This window comes from Ziziphus jujuba, chromosome 1 (genome assembly GCF_031755915.1).
Source record: "Ziziphus jujuba cultivar Dongzao chromosome 1, ASM3175591v1".
Classification (NCBI taxonomy): Eukaryota; Viridiplantae; Streptophyta; class Magnoliopsida; order Rosales; family Rhamnaceae; genus Ziziphus; species Ziziphus jujuba.
The window spans coordinates 46,231,233-46,254,084 of NC_083379.1; the positions used below are offsets into that span (position 1 = coordinate 46,231,233).

A 22,852-nucleotide genomic window follows, 5' to 3' on the forward strand; every position below is an offset into this window, starting at 1 on the left:
TGTAAATTTCAGAATCCATTTGTAGACAGCTGAGCCATGGCCACCAATTCTGTATAGAGGCTTTGTTCAAATCCATCAATAGTCTCTGCTCAAAAGGGAAATGTGCCTCTTCCATGTGCTGAGACGTTCGGTTCGGTCTTTGCTGGAGGTCGTCTCAAAATGCAAATATCTTTCTGGTGCCTCCGGTGTCTTTAATACTTAAACAGCGCAGGCCCTACCTAGATGGATTCTGGTGGACAAGTTTTGATTTCTTGATGCGTTGTGAAAGCAAATTCAATATGATAAAGAGTGATAAAGAGTTCTATTTCTGCTTTGTCTTTTCTGAGTTGCTGGTTGCTTGTTTCTATACTTTCTCATCTGACTCCATTGTTAATTGCAGGAGTAGGACCCATTTTCTCTTACAGGTCCAGTCATTATTTTTAGGGAAGACTAATTAGCATTTGCAAAATAAAAGGATTATATTATATGGACCAATTTAATTTTAACGGATGGGATATCCTGTGATAAGATAATATATGTCAGTTGTCAAAAGATAAACCAGATTAGGTGTAAAAGTAGGCATGATCAAACACAAATAAAGCAAAAATACATGACATATTGCTTGGCATCTTTAATTTGATGAAAGGAAAAGATGCTAAATAATACAAGTTCATTCATTTATATCAATAAGAAATTCATGGGGCCTCTGATAGAACAAGTGCATTTACTCCTGGGTTTTAAATTCTTGGGGCATACCTTGTTCCTCCTGCTGCTCCAGTTTCTTTTCTCATGGAGCCCCTAAAGTCTTTATTTTTGTTGATTCTGGTGCATTTTGTTTGTTTCTTTGAATGTCTGTTTCTCCATCTAAAAGAAAAGAAAATGGCAGAGGATTGTCATGCAAATAATATAGTGGTTGAAAGCATTTATAATAGTTGAGATGACAATTTGGACTTTGTCGTCATAGGCGCTTCATAATGCATGAATAAATGAGTAGCAATACATTACAAAGTACACATTTTTTACTGTTTTTTCAGTATCAAACAGAGAAGATTGTGTTTAGATATTTTTCTTTTGTTTTAATATTTATATGTGAACTCATTCCTATTCAATAAATGATATAATATTTGTAGTATTACAGTTAAAAAAAGATGTATGATTTGAAGAAGCGTAAAGTATTACAATGAAACTCATTTATTATTAACTCTTTTAATTTTTTATTTTTCTCATTGGATTAGAACTCATTTATTATTAAACTCATTTAACATTTTAGTTTTTCTCATTGGATTAGATACACTGGTAGATCAATTGGTTTTCCAAATTGTTTAGTTTGGAAGCTATGATTTTCTTTGACAGAATGAGGCACTGCATAGTTTATACTGTAATATATCCATATATTCTGTTCCTTTCTTAAAGATTTCTCAATGAAGTTGTTGCAGATCTTTAAATTAGCCTTTCTACTTCATCCATGTTTTCTACTTAGTTTTGGTGACCAAGAAGCCATTTTTTACCTTCACAATTAATGCATTGCAGTTGGAAATGCTCTTCTTCATCATATCTCATATATCTGTCCGGCAGATTTGGATCCCAAGTCACCAAGAAAGTCTTGAAATGCTGTTATAATTATATGCCATAAATTTCACCATTGAGAGCTGGTACACCTTGCAATAATTGTCAGAGAAGTTTTCCAAATTTACCAACCGTAACATTAATTGTTATGAAGAAAAAATACTTGCACAGGAAGAAAACAGCAAGATATGCTGTGGACTAACTCTAGTTCACATGTACCACACAAGCAGTGACAGTAAATACGGTCTTAGAAAACAATAACAGGACCTGCATACATCCACACAACACACACACACACACACACACACACACACATGTATATCTTGTAAAAACCATACATAACATTAACAGATATTTCACACACACACATACATAAAAAATAAAAAATAAAAAAGGAAAAAAAAAGGAAAAAAATAAAGATATATTACTCACACACACATACATATATATCTTGTAATAACCATATATATAAAAGCAATTCTAAACTTTGGCAACATGAAGTGCTCTCTGTCCTCGCTGGTAGTATTCCCAGTGTGTAACAGCATAATCCTTGAAGTTTCTGAACAACTTTGGGTTTATGTCATTGATCAGCGCTTGTTCTGGTCCAATCTCTTTGTTGGCTTCAGGTGTATAGAACATAGCCAGAGAAATCCTCTCCCTCTTCGAGTTGGCCAATACCCTATGCACCGGGCTCTTGAACATTCCATTTGTCATTATCTGCAAAGGCTCCTTAGGACAGGTCATGAAGTGCACCATCCAATATTGGTCACACATATCTAATTATATAATAAGAAACCAGAGTAAACAGAGGATTCTTCCTTGCCAGGTATGCCTTTTAACTACTTACTACGATGGATCAAGCTCTTGCATATTTTAGTCAATCTCGCTCTTGTAATTTCCTTTTTTCTTTTTTGGACAGATTAAGTTTGGTGATTGAAGATTTTAAATTGGGATTCAAACTGAAACCCAGAAGCTGAAGGACTGTGGACTAAACATGCAGAATATGTATATGTGTATATATATATATATATATATATATACATATGTATATATACCTCCATTTGGTCACCCATGAGGACTAGGAAAGCATCAGAAATTGTAGGAACGGTGAACCATTTTCCATCTTTGGAAACTTGAAGACCTTCGACATCATCTTGCAAGATGATGGTATACCCTGTTCCGTCTGAATGAGGTTTTAGACCAAGAACCAGATCAGGCCTTTCACAGCATGAGTAGTAGTTAAACCTTGCTTGCAGTTGAGCTCGTTCACCAAACTGATTCAAGAAGCAATTTTCTTCTAAATTCAATGACTTTGCCATGGCTTTCGAAATCTGCTCGGTTAAGGTCTTTATCTTATATGAGTATTCTTCCAAAATATTTCTGCATATAATAATTCAAAGTAGCTTACATATTAACGCAATTTTTATTTATTTTTTATTTTTTTTATTTTTTTATTTTTTTTAACGAGGGAAAAAGGAATTGACAGCGATAAAACATAGAAATAGTGAAGGAATTTCTTGGCGTTGAAGCACCTGAATGAAGTCGGGGTTTCAGGCCAAAACTTGGGTACCCTTTGATCTTGTGGATATAAATCAAGAACAAGGCGATCAGACCAGTCAAGGGGTTGACCTTCTTCAGGAACAGGGTCAGCTCCATACCCTTGAACCTCCAAAACTCCTTTCTCAATCTTCTTTTTAGCTTCCATTGGTTGTTCAAAGAATTCCTTTGCAACTCGCCGAATGCTGTCCAGAAAACAACTGGATATTCCATGGCCTATTACCTGAAGATCAATAACAAAGAGTTTTTTCAAATTTGATGCTTATATATGTATGTCGCTACTTGCAAGCATAGCCTAATTAACCATTGTCAACATGGAAATGAGAAAACAAAAAAATAAATGACAGATTTGGAGTTGCTTGTATATCTTATTAACCATCCCTATATCGTTAAGGCAAAATATGTACTGATTTAAGAGTTCAGGGACCTAGTTCTATATGGACCTGAAAGCAGCCCCATGAACTTAGTGCTGAGTGAAGTTTGCGCAGCTCATCATGATCTGGTTTAGAGCTTGGTTGTGATGAAGACGATGAGATGAGACTGAGGTCAATGATGGGAATTGAAGATAACTGAGTAGGAACATCTTGATCAGGTTCATGGTCACCGTTTCGACAAATATACAGATGAGGTGGTTCTTCACCATTGATAACCATTTCCTGGACACGCCTTGAAAGTAGTGCATCAGCTGGAAGATGGGAAACAGTACCGGCCATGTTGACAAGTTTTTGGACTAGGAATCCTGCTCTAACAATGACTTGGACTTTAAAGCTTTAGTATTTTTGATTTAATGGTGATACATGAAACATGATGGAAAGCATATATATTTGGTCTAAAACCTTATCTAAATATTTTTTCTCGAGTTGAGCGAATTTCTAATTATAAAATTTCACAAGGCTGTTTATTCTTTTTCCAATTTACTTTAACAAAAATGTTGGTCGAATTGTAGACTTCAAGTCTATCTATAAGATGTATACAAGAAGGGGTTGCTGCCAAAACAAGTATTTTATTTTTTATTTTTTATTTTTTTCATTTTTATACTTTTCAAAAGATGGCTCATCGTTTGGAGGGTTTTGATAATTGTTCTCAATAGGTTTGTCCACACAAGGACCACAACTACAAGGGATCATTTTTATTTTTCTCCAAACAAATAATTGTTGATGTGATTATATGCGTTGATATTTTACCAGCAATCACCATAAATTCATTATCAAACATTAAAACGGAAAGCAATATTTTGCTAATTTGATGTCAAATACATGGTTAACTAGCTTGCGACAAAACTAGAAGCACTTGCCCAAAAACCAAAGGTAAATCCTTTCAATCCAATATAACTTTACATAATTATGGCTACATTTTCTTGTCTAAAAATTTTTGCTCTTAAAAAATTATTTAGATTAAAATATTAAATTTGTCACATATTTATATTTATATTGGTAAAATTGATTTATTCAATAGTTAGTTGAATGTTAAAACAGTTCTTTACTCTTTATCCGTATGATAGCTCTGTGGTAAGAGGTACCTACAATCCAAATCTATGAGTTGGGTTCGAGTTTTACCAGAAAAAAAAAAAAAAAATTATTTATAAGGATAAAATAAATAAACATAAAATCAATATAAACAATTAAACAGACTTCAATAAGACCGTTGGATCATAACTCCAAAGTGGTGGGTGCCAGTGTACGGTAAAAATTGAAGAAAGAAAAGTCTGTGTTTCTGCAAAATGACAATAATGGCCTTGTCATGTACAGGAGACCATCAGCGGTGTTCGTCACCCCCAAGAAGACCAAACAATGTCCGTTTAATCGTGCTCCGATGATGGCAAAGCAAAACCGCATCTCATGCTATCATAATATAATTACATCCATATTTTATATATATATATATATATATATGTATACATAGAGGCCCCAAAAATATCTCCTTATCGGCCCAGAATTTCAGGTACTATTTTCTTCCTTTCGTTTCTTTTTCACTTTTTCTGTTTGGTTGCCGGGTAAAGTACACTCTGGAAATCCAAAAGGATAAAAATCAAACCCTTATTTGTCCTAAAGTTTGTTTTGTTGAATTGTTGACGAAGAAAGGAATGAAAATAAACTCTACCGAGTGAGATTTTCAAGATTTCAAAGAGTTTGGTTTTTCTTTCTCTTTTCATACCACGGTTTCCTCGGTAACCAAACAGAGCTTTTGACCTTGTGAGGTGGGAAGTTTATGCTTTCTCCATGTTTTTTTTGGGTTTTCATTTATGGGTTTGCTTGCATGGATTGATGGTTGATGGATTTATGCATTTCGTTATTCTTTTTGTAGTCTTCTTGTGAGAAACAATGGGGAGTGCCTCATCGGTGTTGACTCAGTATGACATTGAAGAAGTTCAGGAACACTGCAATAAGATATGTGGGTCTTTGTCTTTTTCTTTCTTCTAATGGTTTCCTTCTCTTTTCCTTTCTTTTTTGGCGGTATTATGCTATTTTTGTTTAGTTCTTATTGATCTTCTTTTGGTGTAAAATTAGTTTCTCAGCAAGAGATAGTGTCCTTATATCAAAGATTTTGTCAACTTGATCGGAGTGCAAAGGGTTTCATCTCAGCTGATGAGTTTTTATCAGTTCCTGAATTTGCAATGAATCCACTTTCTCAGGTAGTTGAGACTCAAAACGTCATTATTATTTTTTTTTTTTTTGGGTGAATCTTTGTATGCATGGTACGCAGTTGGTAGCTTGATTTTGTGGTTTTCTACAGAGGCTGCTTAAGATGGTGGATGGTTTGAACTTTAAGGACTTCGTGGCTTTCTTGTCTGCATTTAGTGCTAAAGCTAGTGCACAGCAGAAAATTGAATGTGAGTAGTAGTTACCTTGACTTGCCATATATGTGCGGTAAAAAGGTGAATTTTATTCTAACAAACAATGTAAACGTTATCCAGTACTTTCTCAGACCTCTGATACTTTGGCTATGACATTGCAGTGGAGAAAATAAACAGCAATTCTAATAGGAAATGCTACCATGATCTAGATTGAGATCTTATAGTTAGGCTAATTGTACCTTATTGTTCACATGTTATTTAAGTTCTTTGTTTTAATGTTACTTTTATAATTAAGCAGTTTGGTTATGTTTAATTTGATCTGTCAATGATGATAAATTGAAGGTTATTTTTTCCTCTACTGTAAGGAGATCAATTTGTTTGTATACATTGTACTAACATACTGCTTCTTTCTCAGTTATTTTCAAGGTATATGATTCCGACGGTAATGGAAAAGTGTCTTTTAATGACATATTAGAAGTGCTACGGGATTTGTCAGGTTCTTTCATGTCCGATGAGCAAAGAGTGGTACCTACATATATTTCCCTGTCTGTTTCATCATTTATACCATCATAAACCAGAAATAATATTCCTAAGAGAAAAACTTGGTGAGAATTAGGTATTTCATTCAAAATATGTCCATTTCTTGTTTAATTAGTAATTAATGCGAAGGAATGGCAATATAGTGATGGAAAAATTGCAAGAAAAAGAGTATTATGTAAGTGCGATATCCTGGTTGACGGACTTTAGTAGTTTCAGTATTATTCAGTGCCACATATTGGAAATAATTTTACTTCCTTTAGAATAATTTAGTTTTTGAATGAATATTGAGTCTCTTATTGTTAGCTATAAATTTCCTCGTGGGAAATAAATTCTTAAAGCATTTGCCTTTTCTACTGTGATTTGCAGAATGTCTTGAGCCAAGTATTGCAAGAAGCAGGTTACACGAGGGAATCATATTTGATGTTGGATGACTTCATCAAGGTACTTCACTTTCTAGTATTATTCTATGTGTTCTTGTGATGATTCAAATACTATTTTAGAATAAGCGTGAAGTTAAAGAGGATGGAAATACTTGCTTATGTCTCACTTAGTACCAATCCAAGCAACAAGCTATGACTTCTACCGAACTACCTTTAGTACTATTGCTTCACACTTATGTTATATCTCCTAGTAAAAGGAATTTAAAAAAAATTACTCCGTAATTTCTTTTACAACAGGACACTAGCAAATTAAACAGGGATTATACATTAGTTATTTAGAGAAGGTTACTTCTGGTCAATATGTAAGCAATTCACTGAAAAATATTCGCTTTCAACATCTTCACATGTGTTGGGTCTGAGTATTTAGTTCTGTACCAGTAGCGATTTTATCAAGCAACAGAAGATCATATGATGCACGTTGCTGATCTGGTTAACTCAAAACTGATGTTTGGGTTTATGCTCTCAATTGCAGAAAAAACGAAAAAAAAAAAAAAAAAAAAAAAACAAAAAAAACACTTACCGTCTTAGATATAAATTCAACTATAGCTTGGAAATGATCCTGTTGTCAAGAACCAGTAAACCATTGTAATTTCTTTTGTTTTTACACCTTAACCAGCTCTCTTGAAAGTTGCTAAGAGCCCTTTGTCTCTGTTTCAGGTTCTTGGGAATCCTAGTCTAAAAATGGAGGTTGAAGTGCCAGTTGACTAGTCGTGGACAGTCAATTTTTCCCTATACAACAGAAAGAAATAAGATGAAAACTGAAAGCGCACAGCGATACAAAAGTTCCTTAACTCTCTCTTTTTTTTTGGGGTTTAACCTTTTATCCCAATTAGCAATTAGCAACCAGTGTAATTAACTTCTATGAAATGTCAAAAAAGCATTCTCTGTGCATGTTTGGTCACCTTCTTTCATTATCAAGTTTCAGAAGAGGCTACGGCATCCTTGTTTGTTTTTGAGTTGGAAATGGCATTCAAAACACACAACAAAGATCTGGCTTCTGGGCTGGGATGGCTGGTTCATAAAATGAGTGATGGTTTTAGATTTTGAGCAATTCTAAAAAGTGATATGGTTATTGATGATGCTATGATCCATGTACCTAGGAAGCATGAAAATGACTTTGGCGGTGAATTTTTGTTTGTTACCAAAACCAACTTCCGGTTAAATGTGGCCGACACTTTCTATCAATCACAACCTTAACATATTACAAAGGTTTAGAATAACGACATTCTTCGTGCATGTGCTCGGCAATTTCCTCTTTCTCAGCACCCCAAAATAAAGATAAAACATAAAAATGAAGGTAAAAAGCAAAAAAGTACTCGGCAATTTCCTCTCGCTCCTTTTCTTTTTTTGCTTTCCTTATGATGCACATGAGGGAACAAAATGCACTCGATTTCACTTGTGGTTTCTTCATTCTCTTCTCCATAGCCCATATCGTTCAGTTCCTCTGTCTTGCAACAAAAGCAAAATATAATATAACAAAACTTTTTTTTTTCCTTTTGCACTGCAACTCCCTCAAGTAAGTAAACATCATTCTTCTTAATTTGCTGCCATCTTCTCCTACTAACTGCTCTGATACATACACATGCATATATTTATGTTTAGATATTTGACAAGAAACAAAAGAGTCTGTGAAGAGTCATGGCTTTTTCTTACTTTATGTTGCTTTGTGCACAATCTTTAGACAAGGGAAAGCTGATAAGGTGACATAGGCATTGCTGTGGAACTGTGGAGAAGTCCTTGGCACGAATGCAAATGGATCTTGAGTTAGAATTTCTTTCAGCCATAAAGCAGCTTCCAATACTCAACAAACATAATAATAGCGAGGATGAATTCTGTGTTGATTCCAGATTATCATACGAAATCGGAGAAGGAAAAACAGAAGTGAGGCAGTTTGGTTTGGAGAAAAATGCATCAAATGGTAAAAAACCGTTGAGAGATTCAATGGTTTCAAAATCAGCAAAGTTGCTTGTGAATTGGTTAAAAGGCAAAGAGAGTACCGCTGGGGACTGTTCTAAAGGGGAGGCAGAGTTGTGGAGTAGTGAAGTTGAAGAGCTTAAGAAGCGGTTAAAAATTCTTGAAGAAGAAACAAAAACTATGAAGGAAACATTGTTTGCAAGTATGGAAGAAAGAAATAGTTTGATGAATGAGATTTATCGGCAGTTTCAGCAATTACATGGTTTCCTTTTCTCCGCTAATCTCTTAATAGGAGAAAATTCTGCAGATAGAAATTCAACTGTCTACGGCCCTAAGGTGTGCCTCTTTCCCTTAATTTATTCTGTTTTATGTTTCTTTAAAACAAGGTGATCGTATACTTCTTCATTGGCTAGTGTTGTGCACCTTCATTAGATTCTGTTTTGCCAGATTTGCAGATTTATGTACTATGTTTCACATCTGCTAGATAAGAGTATAATAAAAAGCACCAAAGCAGATCTTTTGTAATGATGCTTTGGTATACTACATTGACAATAAGAATTGGTAGTTAACAATTTGATAGCAGTGAACTAGTAAGTTTTTACATCAAAGATATATATATATATATAGATATGATGAATGAGTTAAAAATTTATTAGTTGCTTATATAGCATTTATGGCTTTTGAGAGCTGATGGTAATGGATGAATTTGGGTTTTATCAACAGGATGTGAGAGTTGGAACGAGTTTGTCAGAAATTTTAAAGCCACAACCAAATCCTTCTCTTGTCACCAGAGATCTCAGAGCCAACATATTGACAGTGGAAGAAGCTGCTCAAGAACTGCTTTTACTATCAGATAGATGATTGCTTCCTTCTGCAATGACCCACAAAATTGCATTTTCTCCTCAAGTTCACCGTGATGGATCAAACTGTTTCTCTTGAAGAGACTGTTTGATAAAACTATAATACATACATATGCATACATACATACATAACTACCTACTATATACTTATATATTCAGTGCCATGGCCCATCAAGATATCAGTACAATAAATTGTAGGCAAAAATCATATTATAAGAATTATGTACTTATTTACTTTGTTATACAGAGGAAACTTTTGGTGATGTTGAAATTATTAAGATGATGTCCTTTTGCCCTTCTGAAGTGTTTTCTTTTTCCTTATCTTTAATCAATTGCTTGTTATGGGGGATAAAAGCAGTCTTCTGACTTATATATTTCTCGTATTGGTAATTAATTTTATATAGTTTCAAGAATAGGAGAGGAATATAAAATACTTACCTGATAATGTTATCTGTCCGCCTTATCATTTAAAAGAAAAACTAAAAGATATGGATTATTTTATTGTACAATGGCGCTGCAAAAATACTTGGTTGTTTTAGATGTTATCCATCTCACTTTTTTTTTTTTGTATAAAGCAGCATATAGGATTAAAACACTACAGTATTGTGCAAGTATATGATATACAGTACTAGTTGGAAAATCTAAGAAACAACAAATTATAATATGTATATATGTCTAATTTGTTAGTCTCTCATCAAGACAACTTTACAAGACGTCTAGTTAAATTTCGTTTGGATGAGCGAAAAATTACATCTAAAATATGGAAATAACAATAACTAAATAGTAGTGAAAATAACAATAATTATATGCAGCAATCTTCATATATAATGCATATGGTTGAGTCTAAACCATTGCGGCGGGCTGAGGCTGGTGGGCAGGAGAAGGAGCAGGTGCAACTTTGACATCATTGTCGTCTGTGTAAAACATACTGATGCAAGAAAGAACAATGAACGAGAAAAATGCAAAGGCTGAAATTGCAAGACTAACAATGGCGATGCTGACCCATAGTTGTTCTTGTCGCTTTTGGACTTGGTGCAAAATATGTATCAACGCTGCTACAATGAAACCGATGCAGCAAGAGGCTATCAGTGCCAACAACATAATCCATAGTGCTAGAATTCTGTTTCTCTCCATATCCAATGCTATCTGAATTTCCCTTCAGGATATCAGAAAATAAATAAATAAAATATGAATTGGCGTTTGAGACAGACAGAAGAACACCAATCTTTATCTCTTAATATATAATATGTTTGATCTCATGATGTCGCATCTTCATTTTCGTGCTCATGTGGATATCTAATTATCAATATTTTGCTAACAGCAAAACACATTTAGTTGGTGTTTATTTATTTCCAAGGCTTACACAATTCGTTAAATAATTAAATGTCCCTTTGATCATTGAGTCATGATTTATCCAAATTTGACCATGAATTTTTATGTCAATTACTTAATTTTTGTCTAATAATCCAATATAATAAAAAGGAAGTAAGTTGCTTAACGTGATATAAAATGGTGAATTTGGTCATAATTCTGTGGTTGATCAAATTCGATGTATCTTGTGTGCAATAAATAGAAGGATATTCTCCTAATGTGTGAGAATATTGCTTTATTCTTCGGAAACTTTGATTTCTTGTGAACTTCAAAAAATAATTACCTCAAATCCTAACTTGGAAAGCTGGTACCGTGCAGTGAAGGTTTTCCATATACGACTACAAACAACCATATGAAAATTTATTCTTTCTGTTTCTGACACTGCATAAAAAATTAAAAAAAAGAAATAAAATATATCTAGTGGCATATAAAATGAGGCATCTGCTGTTCTGCCCCGGCACGACGTCGTTCCATTGGACAAGTAAAAAAAATAATAAATTTATTTTCCGTGGGTTTATCAGTATTTTCCTCCACCACTCAAAATGTAAAATAGAAATGCTGTTTGATCGCAGAGAAAATGAGAGGGAAAAATCACATGAAACTCTATAAAACTTTTCTTGCGACCATAACAAAAGGGCCAAACAAATCCTGGAAAATTCATCAGAGCCCAAACATGGAAGTCGAAGTGAAACTCCGCCTCTCCGATTCCACTTCTCACCAGAAACTCTCAGACCTCCTCTCACCCTTCCACACAAAGACCCATTTTCAAGAAAACATTTTCTTCGACGGGGCGAAAGCCGAGCTCTCCTCCAAGCTCGCCGTTCTCCGTCTCCGGTTCTACAACGACAATTCGCACTGCGTTCTGTCACTCAAAGCCAAACCCGTCATTTCAAGCGGGATAAGCCGCATGGAGGAGCACGAAGAAGCCTTTGACCCTGCCCTCGGCAGAGCCTGCGTCTCCGAGCCGTGGCGGCTCTTGGCGGTGGACTCGTCGGAGGTATTGAAGCGGGTGAGAGAAGAATATGGGGTTGGAGAAAATGGGTTGGTGTGCTTGGGCGGATTCAGGAACGTGAGGGCAGTGTACAATTGGAAGGAATTGAAACTAGAGCTAGACGAGACGAATTACGATTTCGGGACGAGCTACGAGCTGGAATGTGAAAGCTTGAATCCGGAAAGAGACAAGAAGGTGTTGGAGCAGTACATGGAGCAGAATGGGATTGGTTTCTCTTATTCTGATGCTTCGAAATTCGCCGTGTTTCGATCCCGTAAGTTGCCTAGCTGAAAGTGAAGGAGCAATTGAAAGTTGCTTGCTTTATGAACTTTTTAGCCACTTTCTCAGCTTTGAAATTATTGATGCATGATGGTGTACTGTAATCTATATGAATAAATAAGTTTCTGAATACTTAGTGAATTCAGCATTTGCACAGATTTGTTGTCTGCTTTTATGAAGTTTAATGTTTAAGTTCAAGCTACAACAACTACAAGTACTACTACTGCAACTGGTCTTCTTAGTTGACATTTGAAAAAAAAGAAACTTATCAGAGCTTTGACAATTCAAATTCATTCATCAAGGAGAAAGAGCTTCAGATATGTTCATATCAGGGTTCTTATATAACATTTTACTAGTTTGAGAATGTTCATTGGCATTCAGATGTTTGAGAGCCATTGTGAACTCTAGACAATATAATTACCAAAAAGGAAATTTTAAAGTATGAGAAAAGAAAGAATCCACCTAAAACAACAAACTTGATGCTCTATCTCTAACAAAGTGGAGGAACAATAAATTTCTTGCCACCCCTCAAGATTACCAAATAATGCTTGTCTCGTCTCTTACTTCTTCTTTTTGGTAGGAGGCTGGGGTTGCTCTTCTTCATCATCTTCATCATCGTCCTCTTCATCATCATCATCCTCGTCATCATCACTGTCATCTTCGTCATCATCTTCATCATCGCTTCCTCCATCACCATTAGTCTCAATATCATCATCAGAATCCTCATCATCATCATCATCATTACTATCATCTCCTGACTCATTATCATCATCTTCGTCATCATCGTGGTCATCGTCTTCATTGTCCTCACTTTCACCAGCATTCTTATTTTCAGCGACAGGCTCTTTTACTTTGTTAAGTTCAGCCATTGGAAATCTGCAACGCAGGTACATATGCATTGCTCAATTACTTCTTAATCCACCCCTATAAGTATCTTTAACAAAGAATTCCAGCACAGGCTAAAAAGTTATTTTCTACCTCTGATCTTTTCCAACTAAATTGGTAAAAGCAATATTATCATCTGGCAGTGACCTAATCTGTTGAATGACAAAACATTAAAGCAAGTTGACTAACAAAAAGCAAAATATGTTCAAGTAAGCCTGCATATCAAATAAATCCTACCTCAACTTGATTAGTAATAGTAATCCAGAAACAGGGAAATTAATGTTTCTGTCTTAGGCATAAAGACTATGAATGTGCAATTGCATATAGCACAAGTAAGCCAAATCCACAGCAAAAGAGCGAGCAACAAAAAAGCAATTTTTATTCGTTGAATCATGGAAAATTTTTCGCAGCATCATCCAAAACCAAGTAAACATGGAAGAATCCATTAACAACAACTCATAAAGAAATATATCCCCAAAATCACAAAATTCAAGTGCATTGAAAATAAGCCATTGACATAAACATCCTTAAATCAAAAGAAAAACATCACAAGTTTTAGTCCCCAACCCACATAAACAAAATTTCAGAAGCATATAATAGGGTTTCAACAATTTACCACCAAGAGAAATCCAAGCAGGGATTTTTGAGCAAGCAGAGCAGTCTCCACTACCAAAGATTCCACCATGGACAATACATTAGCCTCAAAGTTAAGAGCACTGTTGTACAGACCCTGCACCTCCATAACACTAGAGAGATTTTTGTATAACTTTATGAAAATACAGAGAAAGAGACAGAAAAAGGGACCATTGGAGTTATACCCCGCTTGGGTGGTCGGTCAGGGTTTTTTTTTTTTTTTTTTAATATTTTTTTTTAATTTTATTTTTCTTGTGGGGGTGGGGGGTGGGTAATCATTCAGGATTTAGTTTGGGGGCAGTAAAACGAGGGAACAGGACAGACAAAGATTAGGGTTTTCACTTCTCTTTTTCAATTTTTGTCTCTTTCATCTTGGAGTTTGGTTGTTAACTTGCAACTTCTAATTTTGCTTATCTCAAAAAATAAAAAACTAATATTGCTTTCTCCTAGTCTCTCAATAAAATAATTTAGCCCAAAAATAAAAAAGTCTTCTAATATATATGTACATTGTTATAACCAAAAAATATATATGTACATTGTTAATTATGTTTGTACCTATCAATATATATATTGCTAATATTGTTACTTATGTTTGTCCCAATCGATATATACGTACATTGGTTGGTTATGCAAAGTATATTGTACTTTAAACCGCTTTTTCTTTTTGTACCTCTAGCTTTAAGAAGTAAAGGCAGTTTTGCAATTATTTCCTTATTCCTAACAGCATTTTACTTTTTATAACTATTACCTGTAAATATATCAAATTTCAATTCACAATTTTCTGAGATATACATATATATACACAATGCAAACTTAAACTAACAAATTAACAATTTACCAAAAAAAGCTAACAAATTAACAATGTCACAGAAGTAAAAAATAATAATTAATTAAATAATTAAAATAAAATAAAAATAAAAATAAAAAAAATAAAAAAAAAAAGCAAACAACTTAAACAACGTCAGAAAAAGAAAGATAACACAAGAAATAGAAAATGCAGGAATTTGACGATAGGTAATCAATTGGCACAAGTAATATTCCATACAGGCAAAATAAATGTATCATCCATCTAACTTTCTGGTAGGACTCTGAAAGCCCAAAAGATAGGATTTAAGCGAGCCCAACTTAGATTTGGAACGTCCAACTAAGGCAGCGTATGGCTTGGGAAAATGGGAAGCGGAGTTTGGAAAGGTAGGAAGAGGAGTTTGAATGCTAAGGACTAAAAGATAAAGCATAAAGCATCGCAGTGCAAAAGGATAGAAGTCAACTTACCCTTATTAGTCCGACCATTAGGAAGAGGCTAGAAGAGGAAAAGACCGAGAAAGGCATAGCCATGAGTATTTCTATTCCATACCCTGAAAGATATCAGTGGGTTGTTTGTTTGTGATTGGTACTCAATAAAGTATACGAAAGCTAATAGAAAGCAAATCAAAGCAAAAGGTGCTTATTACCAAAAAAATGGCAAAGGATGCTTGAATTTGAGAGACTAAGAGAAACAGACCAAAAGCATAGTTTGGATAGTAATGCCAGATTTGATCAATTTGGATAAGTTTGAATCTTGTTTGATGACATAATGAGATGCCTAATGCTTACAAGTTATAACAAAGAAAGTAATTTCCCATTCCATTGGACTTAGGTAGGAAGCGAATGTCATCCTCACTTTGTATAATCAATTTTAAAGAGATTAATTAGTATTCACCAGAACGTACAGTTTGATGCTCTCAGTTTTCTCACTTTTGTTCATATTTTATATCCTCCATAAACCATATTCACATTTTATATGTGCATATATATATATATATATATGTATGTGTGTGTGTGTGTTTAGGTATATGCATTTCTACAGCTTCTTCATCTATTTTACATATTCCATCTCGATAAAAACTTTTTGGCATACATATCATAGCAGATAAAAATCCATTTTGATGAAGGCACCTTAAGTTAAAACAATGGTTTATGAATTAGGAGACATGTAAAAAAACAAGACACGAATATATTCTACTCAACATATTCAGGCCTAATATAACAACACATATAGTCTGATCTCCACAACAGAAAGAATGAAACCAACATCAATATCCAGTCGCAAAACAAAACCAGATCCTAATTGGAGTCAATATTTTTGAACTGAAAATGGACAAAGCTACATTTTAAAACAGAAATTAACGACATTAATGTTCTAAAAACTAATCAGATGCCTTACACCAGCTGTGAGATCTTCAACTGAACAATACACAGATTACACTCTGGCCCTAAAAACAAAAACCAAAAAGAAAATAAAATAAAATAAATATCCACCAACTTCACCAACAAAAAAAAGCACTTTATAAACTGGTTTCGAACATTTGCTTAATAAACTGGTTTCAAACATTTGCAGAAGCTTTCTTTCAATCTTTCATGGATTATTTCTAAACAGGAAAGAAAAATAAGTAATAAAAAGAAATTGGTTAGCTTAGGTTAGATTTAGGTAGTAGATGGCGTTGGTGGAAGAAAACGCAAAATCAAGCTTCTGAAGTTGATCCACACAAGAGCACCCACACCAGTATCCAAAAAAACAAAGCAAACACCTCAGATTTGTTGGGTTTTTTCAACATGGAAATGGCAAGTAAAATTGCTAGAGCACCAAAGTTTAAAAATAAATAAATAAACAAGGATGTAAGTGGCTTGCCTCAGATTGTGCATTTTTGTTCCGTCCACGTAATAGTAGGAGCGCTCTAATACGGCCAGTTGTTTTTTCTGCTCCTCCGCCGAAGACCAAGACATGGTGACCTGAGAGAGATTTAGACAGAGATAGAGGGCTATAGAGAGAGAGAGAGAGAGAGGTGATTTAATTTGCTGGTTAATTTTGTATTAATAAGCAGAGAACCCACTGTTCTCTGGTTTCGCTTGCCCTTTGCTTGCGTTACAAGGCATGACAGACATTTTGCTTTGGACGCCTATGCCCCTTGGTAATTTATATTTTACAGCTGTTTCCAAGTCTTTTCATTTTTTTTTTTTTAGAGAGAGAGAGAATTTGTTTTAAGAATGATCCTAATGAAATGAAATGTGCGTATAAAACACCGTTGACATGGTTAAATAAAATATTTATAGATTTAACTGAATTTTAGAAGAAATTTGAGAGATACTGTTCTGAAATTTTAAATATCAATATTTAATTTGTACCCAAATATCATTAGTTCACTAGAAACAACCAATCAAGCATTTTTCTTCCCATAGAGAAGAATAATAATAACAATAAATTGCTATTATATTATATGATCATATATTTTATATATGTATATATTGTTTTTCCTTTTTGTACAATCTTCTCTAATTTTGCAAGTTATAAATTTTGGAGTCTTCGGATCTTTTTTTATCGTCCCTATTGGTTCTTGTTTCCCAGTATTTTCATTAATCCATACATAGGAGAAGCCAAAAGATTATTAATCTGATTAAGAGTCAAATTGATATAAATGTAGTAAAAGATTAAAATATAAACACTGGGAATTAATGCAGCTGATATTTAGAAATTTTGCGAAAACACGTAATTAGCACTTGATATATAAGATTTAAACAGTACTTAGAATTTTCCTTGGATTATTTTTGCTCTTGTTCTTCCCCTATATGAGTCATATATAAAATAGAAGCTGTAGGTGTTAGGGAGGGAAAGGAACAGAGGGTGGCCAACAGTGAGTGAAAACACATTCAGAGTAACAGGGTTGGGACATTATTGGATAAGCAAAACGCAGAATTAAACCGCTTTATGCGTGTTGAATTGCACAGCTTCATACCGGCAATACCAATATCAATACCATCTTTACATTTGCATAGGCATTGTCAAACTGAGGATAACGATGAGGACTGCCAATATAAATACCATCTTTACATTTGTATTGGCATTGTCAAACTGAGGATAATGATGAGAAGGAGGATTAATAATAATAAGATTAGGCTTTGGATGATGAGCAACTTCTTGTGCTGCTACACCTCCCTAACATAATCCAAGTACAATACTATATATATAATATATCATTATCAATGCGTGCACTCATGTGTGTGTGTATTCGGTAAATCAGTAATTATCTATGTAATATTTGTGCGTGTACTCATGTATATCAGTATTATTAATGTTGAATAAATTACTTTTGATTTAAATGAATGGTTGTTTAACTTTTCTCTTCGTTGGGCTGGGGTTAATGAGTTTTTTGGAGTTATGATCATCGTTTTAATACCTAATGAATGACATTTTCTTCTAAACTACCAAACCAAGATGAACTTGAAGAAGCTAACAGTCTGTATAAAATTTATAAATATATAGATTAGCTTGCCCGGATATGGCAGAAAATATTATTAAAGATACTTTCTAATTTGATATAACGAGATGGAAACTATCAACTTATCTTGTCTTTAATGATCGATCTGTTCATTTGCTGTTCATTTGCTATTCATTATATTAAGTTCAAAACCTATTTCAAATATCATCTTCCTACTGGGGAAAGAGCAGCAAAGAAGTCGTTTATAAATGACACATAAAAACAGAAAACAGAAACGCAAACAATTCGTTGTATACATATTTATCTAACGTTGTATAATATTTAGGAGGAAAGAGTGTTTTGGTCAATTAATAACTCAAATAGGCCATAATATAAACATTTTAGTAACAAGGTTGGGGCCGTAATTGTGGAATAGATGAGACAGCTGGAAAAATTGTTGGTGATTATCAATTCACAGTCATACATATTATACTAATCAGATTATATATATTGTAATAATGTTCATTCTCAATTTTGTGAGGGAAAGAGAGACACAGTGACAATTCAACTATCACAGTAAACAGCCTTTAAAACCCTTTTCTAATTCTTGTGCATCCAAATTCTTCCCTATGAAAACAATCTTGTTTACCCTTGGTTCATCTTTACCCCACAACCGATCAGGTGAACCTTGAAATATGTCATGCACTCCCTGAAACACACAAATCGAAATTAGTCCTTGGTTAATATAAAAAGCAAGCAGGTTATAATTTCCTTTCCACTATCAGTTCAACCTTACATGTCAACTCACTCACCTGGAACACAAATCTCTCGTCCATACCCTGAACAGATAAAAGGCCTTTCATACGGTATATATCCTCACTCCGTTCCAACAATAGTGTACCAAGCCATATATTAGCCTGAAAAATGTTTTAGCCCAAAGTCATTAATATAATTTCTTTTTCTTTTTCTTTTTCTATATTAAACAATCAACAAGAAAATAACCACTTAGCAGCGATAGACAGTATACTTATGTCACTTTTTATTCAAAATGTCAAGAGTACAAACCTTCTCAAGATCTAAGCTCCCTTCGCAAACTATGCAGACAGAAGAAACACCAGGATCATGAGTGTGGTCATGGGAGTGGTGGCCATCATGATGTTCTGCATATCATACCAACAACAGACATTAAGAGACAGAGATAGCAATAAAATTATGGTGCCACTGAATAATCAAGACTAACAAGGAAAAACATATAATTATCTATTTAGTAAATAAGCCAAAACAGCCTTATTTGAGCAAGCAGAAAAAGAAAAGCATGAAAAGAGCATAAAGGATATGAGAGAACACAGGAGGCAGAATGAGGATGAGGGAGAGCGTCAGTTGCAGAGCCCTTTTGGCAGTAATCTTCATTAATATCTAGAATGTTGGTTCAACAACCACTTTCCTTCTCAAACCCACATATTCTAGAGACAAAACCAAACATATGCAAAATTATTATCTACTTTAATGATCAATATGGAATTACCATGCTTGTGATCGTCATGATGATGGTGATGATGTTCATGGTCATGTTCATGATCATGATGATCATGGCTATCTTCCTTTGCACTGTCAGTATCAATAGCACTATCTATCCTGGAAAGTTCACAGTAAATATTAGAACAAGAGATAAACATACAAGAATCTAATGAAATTCATAGTCTAGAGCATACAAATCAAAGAATGAGCAGAGCCTATGAACCAGCAGTTGTTATCAAAGAATGGTCTCTAGTAAATTAAGTAACAACAAAAGGGAATGAATATAACCTCTCCAAATCAAAGCCTCCAATGCCAAGAACATAATCCAAGTCAACTTTTCCAAACTTTGTCCGCTTCAGTTGAGCCATGTGATTGATGTTCTATACAAAATAACAATGATAGAATTCAAAATCCGAATATTCATTAAAGCATCCTTAAAATAATAATAATTAAAGAACTAGGATACTGACCCTTATCCGTTGGACCAATGAAGCGATATCTGGCTCCCCAACAAGATCAGTCTGCCAGAACAGGAAAAATATCAGTTGGCATTTCAGCATAACCATAATCCATGTTATTTCTCAGTTAAATATCTTCATCCTACATCCTAGAATATCTTAAGGTTATAAACTCTGAAACAGGGAAGTTGCAGAAACTTCTCCACCATTAAAAACATGAAAAGGAAGTCAAGAAGGTACGACCAGTGCCAAACTACTTTATTTCCAAATGCATTTAAACAACTTTAAAACAGCTGAGAACACATAGTATATAAAAGCTGCAGAACGTCACCCACAATTACAAAGTGTCAAATTCCAGGATAAAACAAACTTAGGTCCACTCTCTCAAAAATTATAGCAACACAATTTGAGTAAATTACTCAGTCTGAGTCCAGTTTGCAGTTATGAGTACCTTATTTACAATAATACGATCAGCATAAGCAATCTGCTCTACTGCTTCATTTACTACTCCTTTTGGCTTAACTTCATCCAGATGAAATCCAGCATGTTTAGCATCAACCAAAGTGACAACACCATCTAACTTGACATCATTAAATATGTTGTCTTCAGCATAAAATGTCTGAATGATGGGTGCTGGGTTTGCCAATCCTGCAGATAACAAAACAAATATCATGTAGTACTAAGTTTCATGATAGAGAACAAAGAAACCTTAAGGATTTATCCTTTAGTGCATTCCCTAAAGTTATACATAAACTATTAAATACAATATTCATCATCACTCCTACCTGTGGTCTCTATAACGATATGATCAAATTTCCCTTTCTTTTTATTAACTAATTCTGAAATCATCCTCACAAGGTCACCCCTCACAGTGCAGCAAAGACAGCCATTATTCAGCATAACAATATCTTCGGCTCCAGTAGTTTTTGCCGCAACCAGAGACCCATCAATGTCTACCTCACCATACTACAAAATGAACCAAAGGCCATGACAATTACACATTACATATATACAACTTCAACGATCCACTATCTGGAAGAAAGAATAAAAAGGACAATTATACGGGATGGACTTCAAACCCCTATATGTTAATACCTCATTCTCAATAACTGCAATTCGCTTCCCATGCTCGGCTGTCAATATATGGTTAAGCAACGTTGTCTGTTCAATTTCACATATAAAGCGGTAATATAAGAATCCAAAAAATTACTTTCAAGTAGCCTTGGTATAAATTCAATATCTACATTTCTAATAATTGGCGAAAAAGAAAAAATCGAAACTTTTTTTATGATTCTACTTGAATTTATTCCCACTCATAGTTAAAATTTGCCCATGTTGTCAAAATTGGGAAATTTGGGCCATAAATTATAATAGCATAAGAACACTAAGAAAAAAATAAGTGTACCTTCCCAGAGCCCAAGAAGCCGGTGATAATGGTAGCAGGAATACGATCATCACGAGGAATCTTGGTGGTGGAAACATCAGAACTTTCACTCTGCGACGTCGTTGTGGCCGTGGAAGCGACTGTGAACCTTCTCGAACCTCTCTTGGGCTTGGAGAAGTCGACGGCGACGAGACTCGAGCGAAACGGCTTGGAGTGGTAGCTTAAAGTTTGGGATTGGAAATGGAGCGACTTGGGTCTCCAGAGATTAGGGAAAAGCAGTGTGGCTTGGAGCCGAGAAAGCGAATTGGGGCGTCGATACGAGAAGCCAAGGATGGTGGTAGCCAGGTCGGCTGATAGAGAAGCCATGGACATGGCTGGGGGGTTTTTTGGGATTTAAGATTTTTAGACACAAGAAATTGATGGATAGAGAGATAACGAACAGATGGAATATATACAAATAATTTCAATTTCTTATGTAAAAAAATCTATTTATATCAAAGAGTGGTATAAGTATAACTTCCTGGCTCTTTCATTTTCTTATTTATCTTCCAATAACAGGGCTCTTTTTTTTCTTTTTTTCTTTTTTAACAAAGCGGAGTATTTACAAAAAGCGCGAATTCAAATCATAGAAAAAAAAAAAAATTTGTAATTCAATCATCTTTACCTTAAACATGCAAAATGATTGGATAACAATTTCCACATCCTCCAATGCACCAATAACAGTGCTCTGCTTGCAAGACATATACCATAATTCATAATAATGACTATGAGAACTCGAATTTGATATTAAAAAAAATAAAAAAGTATTCTTGTCATCATTATTCATCATCCATTTTGAATTTGATATTATAAAAAATCATTATTTATAATTATTATTATTCATCATTCATGGATTTTTAAATGCAAAATAACAATTTAATAAGCTGTTTTTTAAGAATTAAATTTTTAGTTTTTAAAAAAAATTAAAAAATATAAAATAAAACCGATTAATTTTTATTAAATTAACATGCATTCTATTAGAGAACAATCTGTGCTAGCAAATAGCAATAGCAATAGCAATACTCTTCCCTTAAACATAGGTCAAAAACCATTGGCCTGTCCTCCAATGTTTTTTTTTTTTTTTTATATATAATTTTTAATTCTTTAAGAAGACTTGTTTTGTGGAAAAAAGCAAAAATAAAAAGTCTAAAATCACTTATAAAAGTCCAAAAATTACTCATCCGGTTGAACATCAAAAAGTCTAAAATTTTCTTTACTGGAAAAAAGAATGTCGAGCTGATGTGGAAATAAATACTACAATTTTTTACAAAGCAATACACTTGAAATTCTGGATAATTATTACTTTTTAAGCGCAATGCACCAAATATGGATAATTATTACTTTTTATGAAAGAAAATATGAATCTTCATTAAAAAGTACAAGCGGTGCCAACATTTATTTTGTGCTTTCGT

General features: G+C 34.1%; 6 protein-coding genes across 11 annotated transcripts; 3 read left to right on the forward strand and 3 right to left on the reverse strand.

Moving 5' to 3' along the window:
• Positions 1-1,659: 1,659 nt before the first annotated feature.
• LOC107407432 (protein SRG1) lies at positions 1,660-4,029 on the reverse strand. 2 transcript variants are annotated; one of them, XM_048467408.2, is made up of 4 exons: positions 3,546-4,029; positions 3,078-3,325; positions 2,601-2,925; positions 1,660-2,274 (listed from the first exon to the last, which is right to left on the reverse strand). In XM_048467408.2, the coding sequence occupies exons 1-4, from the start codon at positions 3,813-3,815 to the stop codon at positions 2,026-2,028; spliced, it is 1,092 nt and encodes a 363-aa protein (XP_048323365.2). In that variant the 5' UTR covers positions 3,816-4,029; the 3' UTR covers positions 1,660-2,025. The 2 variants fall into 2 exon arrangements, with proteins under 2 accessions (XP_048323365.2, XP_015870210.2); XM_016014724.4 differs by having other exon boundaries at positions 1,660-2,262; positions 3,546-4,025.
• Positions 4,030-4,808: 779 nt separating this feature from the next.
• Positions 4,809-7,829, forward strand: LOC107407523 (uncharacterized). Of its 2 annotated transcripts, none has more exons than XM_016014814.4 (7): positions 4,809-5,043; positions 5,407-5,493; positions 5,610-5,734; positions 5,836-5,932; positions 6,312-6,421; positions 6,803-6,877; positions 7,534-7,829. In XM_016014814.4, exons 2-7 carry the CDS (start codon positions 5,424-5,426, stop codon positions 7,582-7,584), a joined length of 528 nt encoding a protein of 175 aa, XP_015870300.1. In that variant the 5' UTR covers positions 4,809-5,043; positions 5,407-5,423; the 3' UTR covers positions 7,585-7,829. The 2 variants fall into 2 exon arrangements, with proteins under 2 accessions (XP_015870300.1, XP_015870308.1); XM_016014822.4 differs by lacking the exon at positions 4,809-5,043 and adding an exon at positions 5,070-5,299.
• Positions 7,830-7,981: 152 nt separating this feature from the next.
• LOC107407545 (uncharacterized) lies at positions 7,982-9,945 on the forward strand. Of its 2 annotated transcripts, none has more exons than XM_025073788.3 (3): positions 7,982-8,173; positions 8,558-9,126; positions 9,514-9,945. In XM_025073788.3, the coding sequence occupies exons 2-3, from the start codon at positions 8,623-8,625 to the stop codon at positions 9,649-9,651; spliced, it is 642 nt and encodes a 213-aa protein (XP_024929556.2). In that variant the 5' UTR covers positions 7,982-8,173; positions 8,558-8,622; the 3' UTR covers positions 9,652-9,945. The 2 variants fall into 2 exon arrangements, with proteins under 2 accessions (XP_024929556.2, XP_015870325.2); XM_016014839.4 differs by lacking the exon at positions 7,982-8,173 and adding an exon at positions 8,183-8,392.
• Positions 9,946-11,550: 1,605 nt separating this feature from the next.
• LOC107407536 (triphosphate tunnel metalloenzyme 3) lies at positions 11,551-12,432 on the forward strand. Its single transcript, XM_016014830.4, has one exon. The coding sequence runs from the start codon at positions 11,599-11,601 to the stop codon at positions 12,301-12,303; it is 705 nt and encodes a 234-aa protein (XP_015870316.2). The 5' UTR covers positions 11,551-11,598; the 3' UTR covers positions 12,304-12,432.
• A 156-nt stretch (positions 12,433-12,588) lies between these two features.
• Positions 12,589-16,616, reverse strand: LOC107407606 (phosphopantothenoylcysteine decarboxylase subunit VHS3-like). Of its 3 annotated transcripts, XM_060812637.1 has the most exons (4): positions 16,478-16,616; positions 15,082-15,164; positions 13,270-13,328; positions 12,589-13,167 (listed from the first exon to the last, which is right to left on the reverse strand). In XM_060812637.1, the coding sequence occupies exons 2-4, from the start codon at positions 15,142-15,144 to the stop codon at positions 12,852-12,854; spliced, it is 438 nt and encodes a 145-aa protein (XP_060668620.1). In that variant the 5' UTR covers positions 15,145-15,164; positions 16,478-16,616; the 3' UTR covers positions 12,589-12,851. The 3 variants fall into 3 exon arrangements, with proteins under 3 accessions (XP_060668620.1, XP_015870398.1, XP_024925670.1); XM_016014912.4 differs by lacking the exons at positions 15,082-15,164; positions 16,478-16,616 and adding an exon at positions 13,793-14,056; XM_025069902.3 differs by lacking the exons at positions 13,270-13,328; positions 15,082-15,164 and having other exon boundaries at positions 16,478-16,607.
• Positions 16,617-18,480: 1,864 nt separating this feature from the next.
• LOC107407423 (uncharacterized) lies at positions 18,481-21,861 on the reverse strand. Its single transcript, XM_016014709.4, has 10 exons — positions 21,423-21,861; positions 21,113-21,178; positions 20,803-20,983; positions 20,469-20,665; positions 20,030-20,080; positions 19,848-19,939; positions 19,567-19,676; positions 19,107-19,201; positions 18,854-18,958; positions 18,481-18,750 (listed from the first exon to the last, which is right to left on the reverse strand). The coding sequence occupies exons 1-10, from the start codon at positions 21,771-21,773 to the stop codon at positions 18,613-18,615; spliced, it is 1,386 nt and encodes a 461-aa protein (XP_015870195.3). The 5' UTR covers positions 21,774-21,861; the 3' UTR covers positions 18,481-18,612.
• Between the last annotated feature and the right edge of the window lie 991 nt (positions 21,862-22,852).

Bases quoted from the DNA above. Each gene is read 5' to 3' on its own strand.
- LOC107407432 (XM_048467408.2), bottom strand. From the start codon at position 3,815: ATGGCCGGTACTGTTTCCCATCTTCCAGCTGATGCACTACTTTCAAGG. The intron at 2,926-3,077 runs GTGCTTCAACGC...TATTATATGCAG, and splicing joins GAAACCCCGACTTCATTCAG to AAATATTTTGGAAGAATACT. The intron at 2,275-2,600 runs GTATATATACAT...ACCTGTCCTAAG, and splicing joins TCATGGGTGACCAAATGGAG to GAGCCTTTGCAGATAATGAC.
- LOC107407523 (XM_016014814.4), top strand. From the start codon at position 5,424: ATGGGGAGTGCCTCATCGGTGTTGACTCAGTATGACATTGAAGAAGTT. The intron at 6,422-6,802 runs GTACCTACATAT...TGTGATTTGCAG, and splicing joins TGTCCGATGAGCAAAGAGTG to AATGTCTTGAGCCAAGTATT. The intron at 6,878-7,533 runs GTACTTCACTTT...TCTCTGTTTCAG, and splicing joins TGTTGGATGACTTCATCAAG to GTTCTTGGGAATCCTAGTCT.
- LOC107407545 (XM_025073788.3), top strand. From the start codon at position 8,623: ATGCAAATGGATCTTGAGTTAGAATTTCTTTCAGCCATAAAGCAGCTT. The intron at 9,127-9,513 runs GTGTGCCTCTTT...TTTTATCAACAG, and splicing joins CAACTGTCTACGGCCCTAAG to GATGTGAGAGTTGGAACGAG.
- LOC107407536 (XM_016014830.4), top strand. From the start codon at position 11,599: ATGAGAGGGAAAAATCACATGAAACTCTATAAAACTTTTCTTGCGACC.
- LOC107407606 (XM_016014912.4), bottom strand. From the start codon at position 13,918: ATGGAGGTGCAGGGTCTGTACAACAGTGCTCTTAACTTTGAGGCTAAT. The intron at 13,329-13,792 runs GTAAATTGTTGA...GTCATTCAACAG, and splicing joins TGCTTGGATTTCTCTTGGTG to ATTAGGTCACTGCCAGATGA. The intron at 13,168-13,269 runs GTAGAAAATAAC...CCTGCGTTGCAG, and splicing joins TTAGTTGGAAAAGATCAGAG to ATTTCCAATGGCTGAACTTA.
- LOC107407423 (XM_016014709.4), bottom strand. From the start codon at position 21,773: ATGTCCATGGCTTCTCTATCAGCCGACCTGGCTACCACCATCCTTGGC. The intron at 20,984-21,112 runs GTATTAACATAT...TTCATTTTGTAG, and splicing joins TTGCAGTTATTGAGAATGAG to TATGGTGAGGTAGACATTGA. The intron at 20,666-20,802 runs GTAGGAGTGATG...TGTTATCTGCAG, and splicing joins TATCGTTATAGAGACCACAG to GATTGGCAAACCCAGCACCC.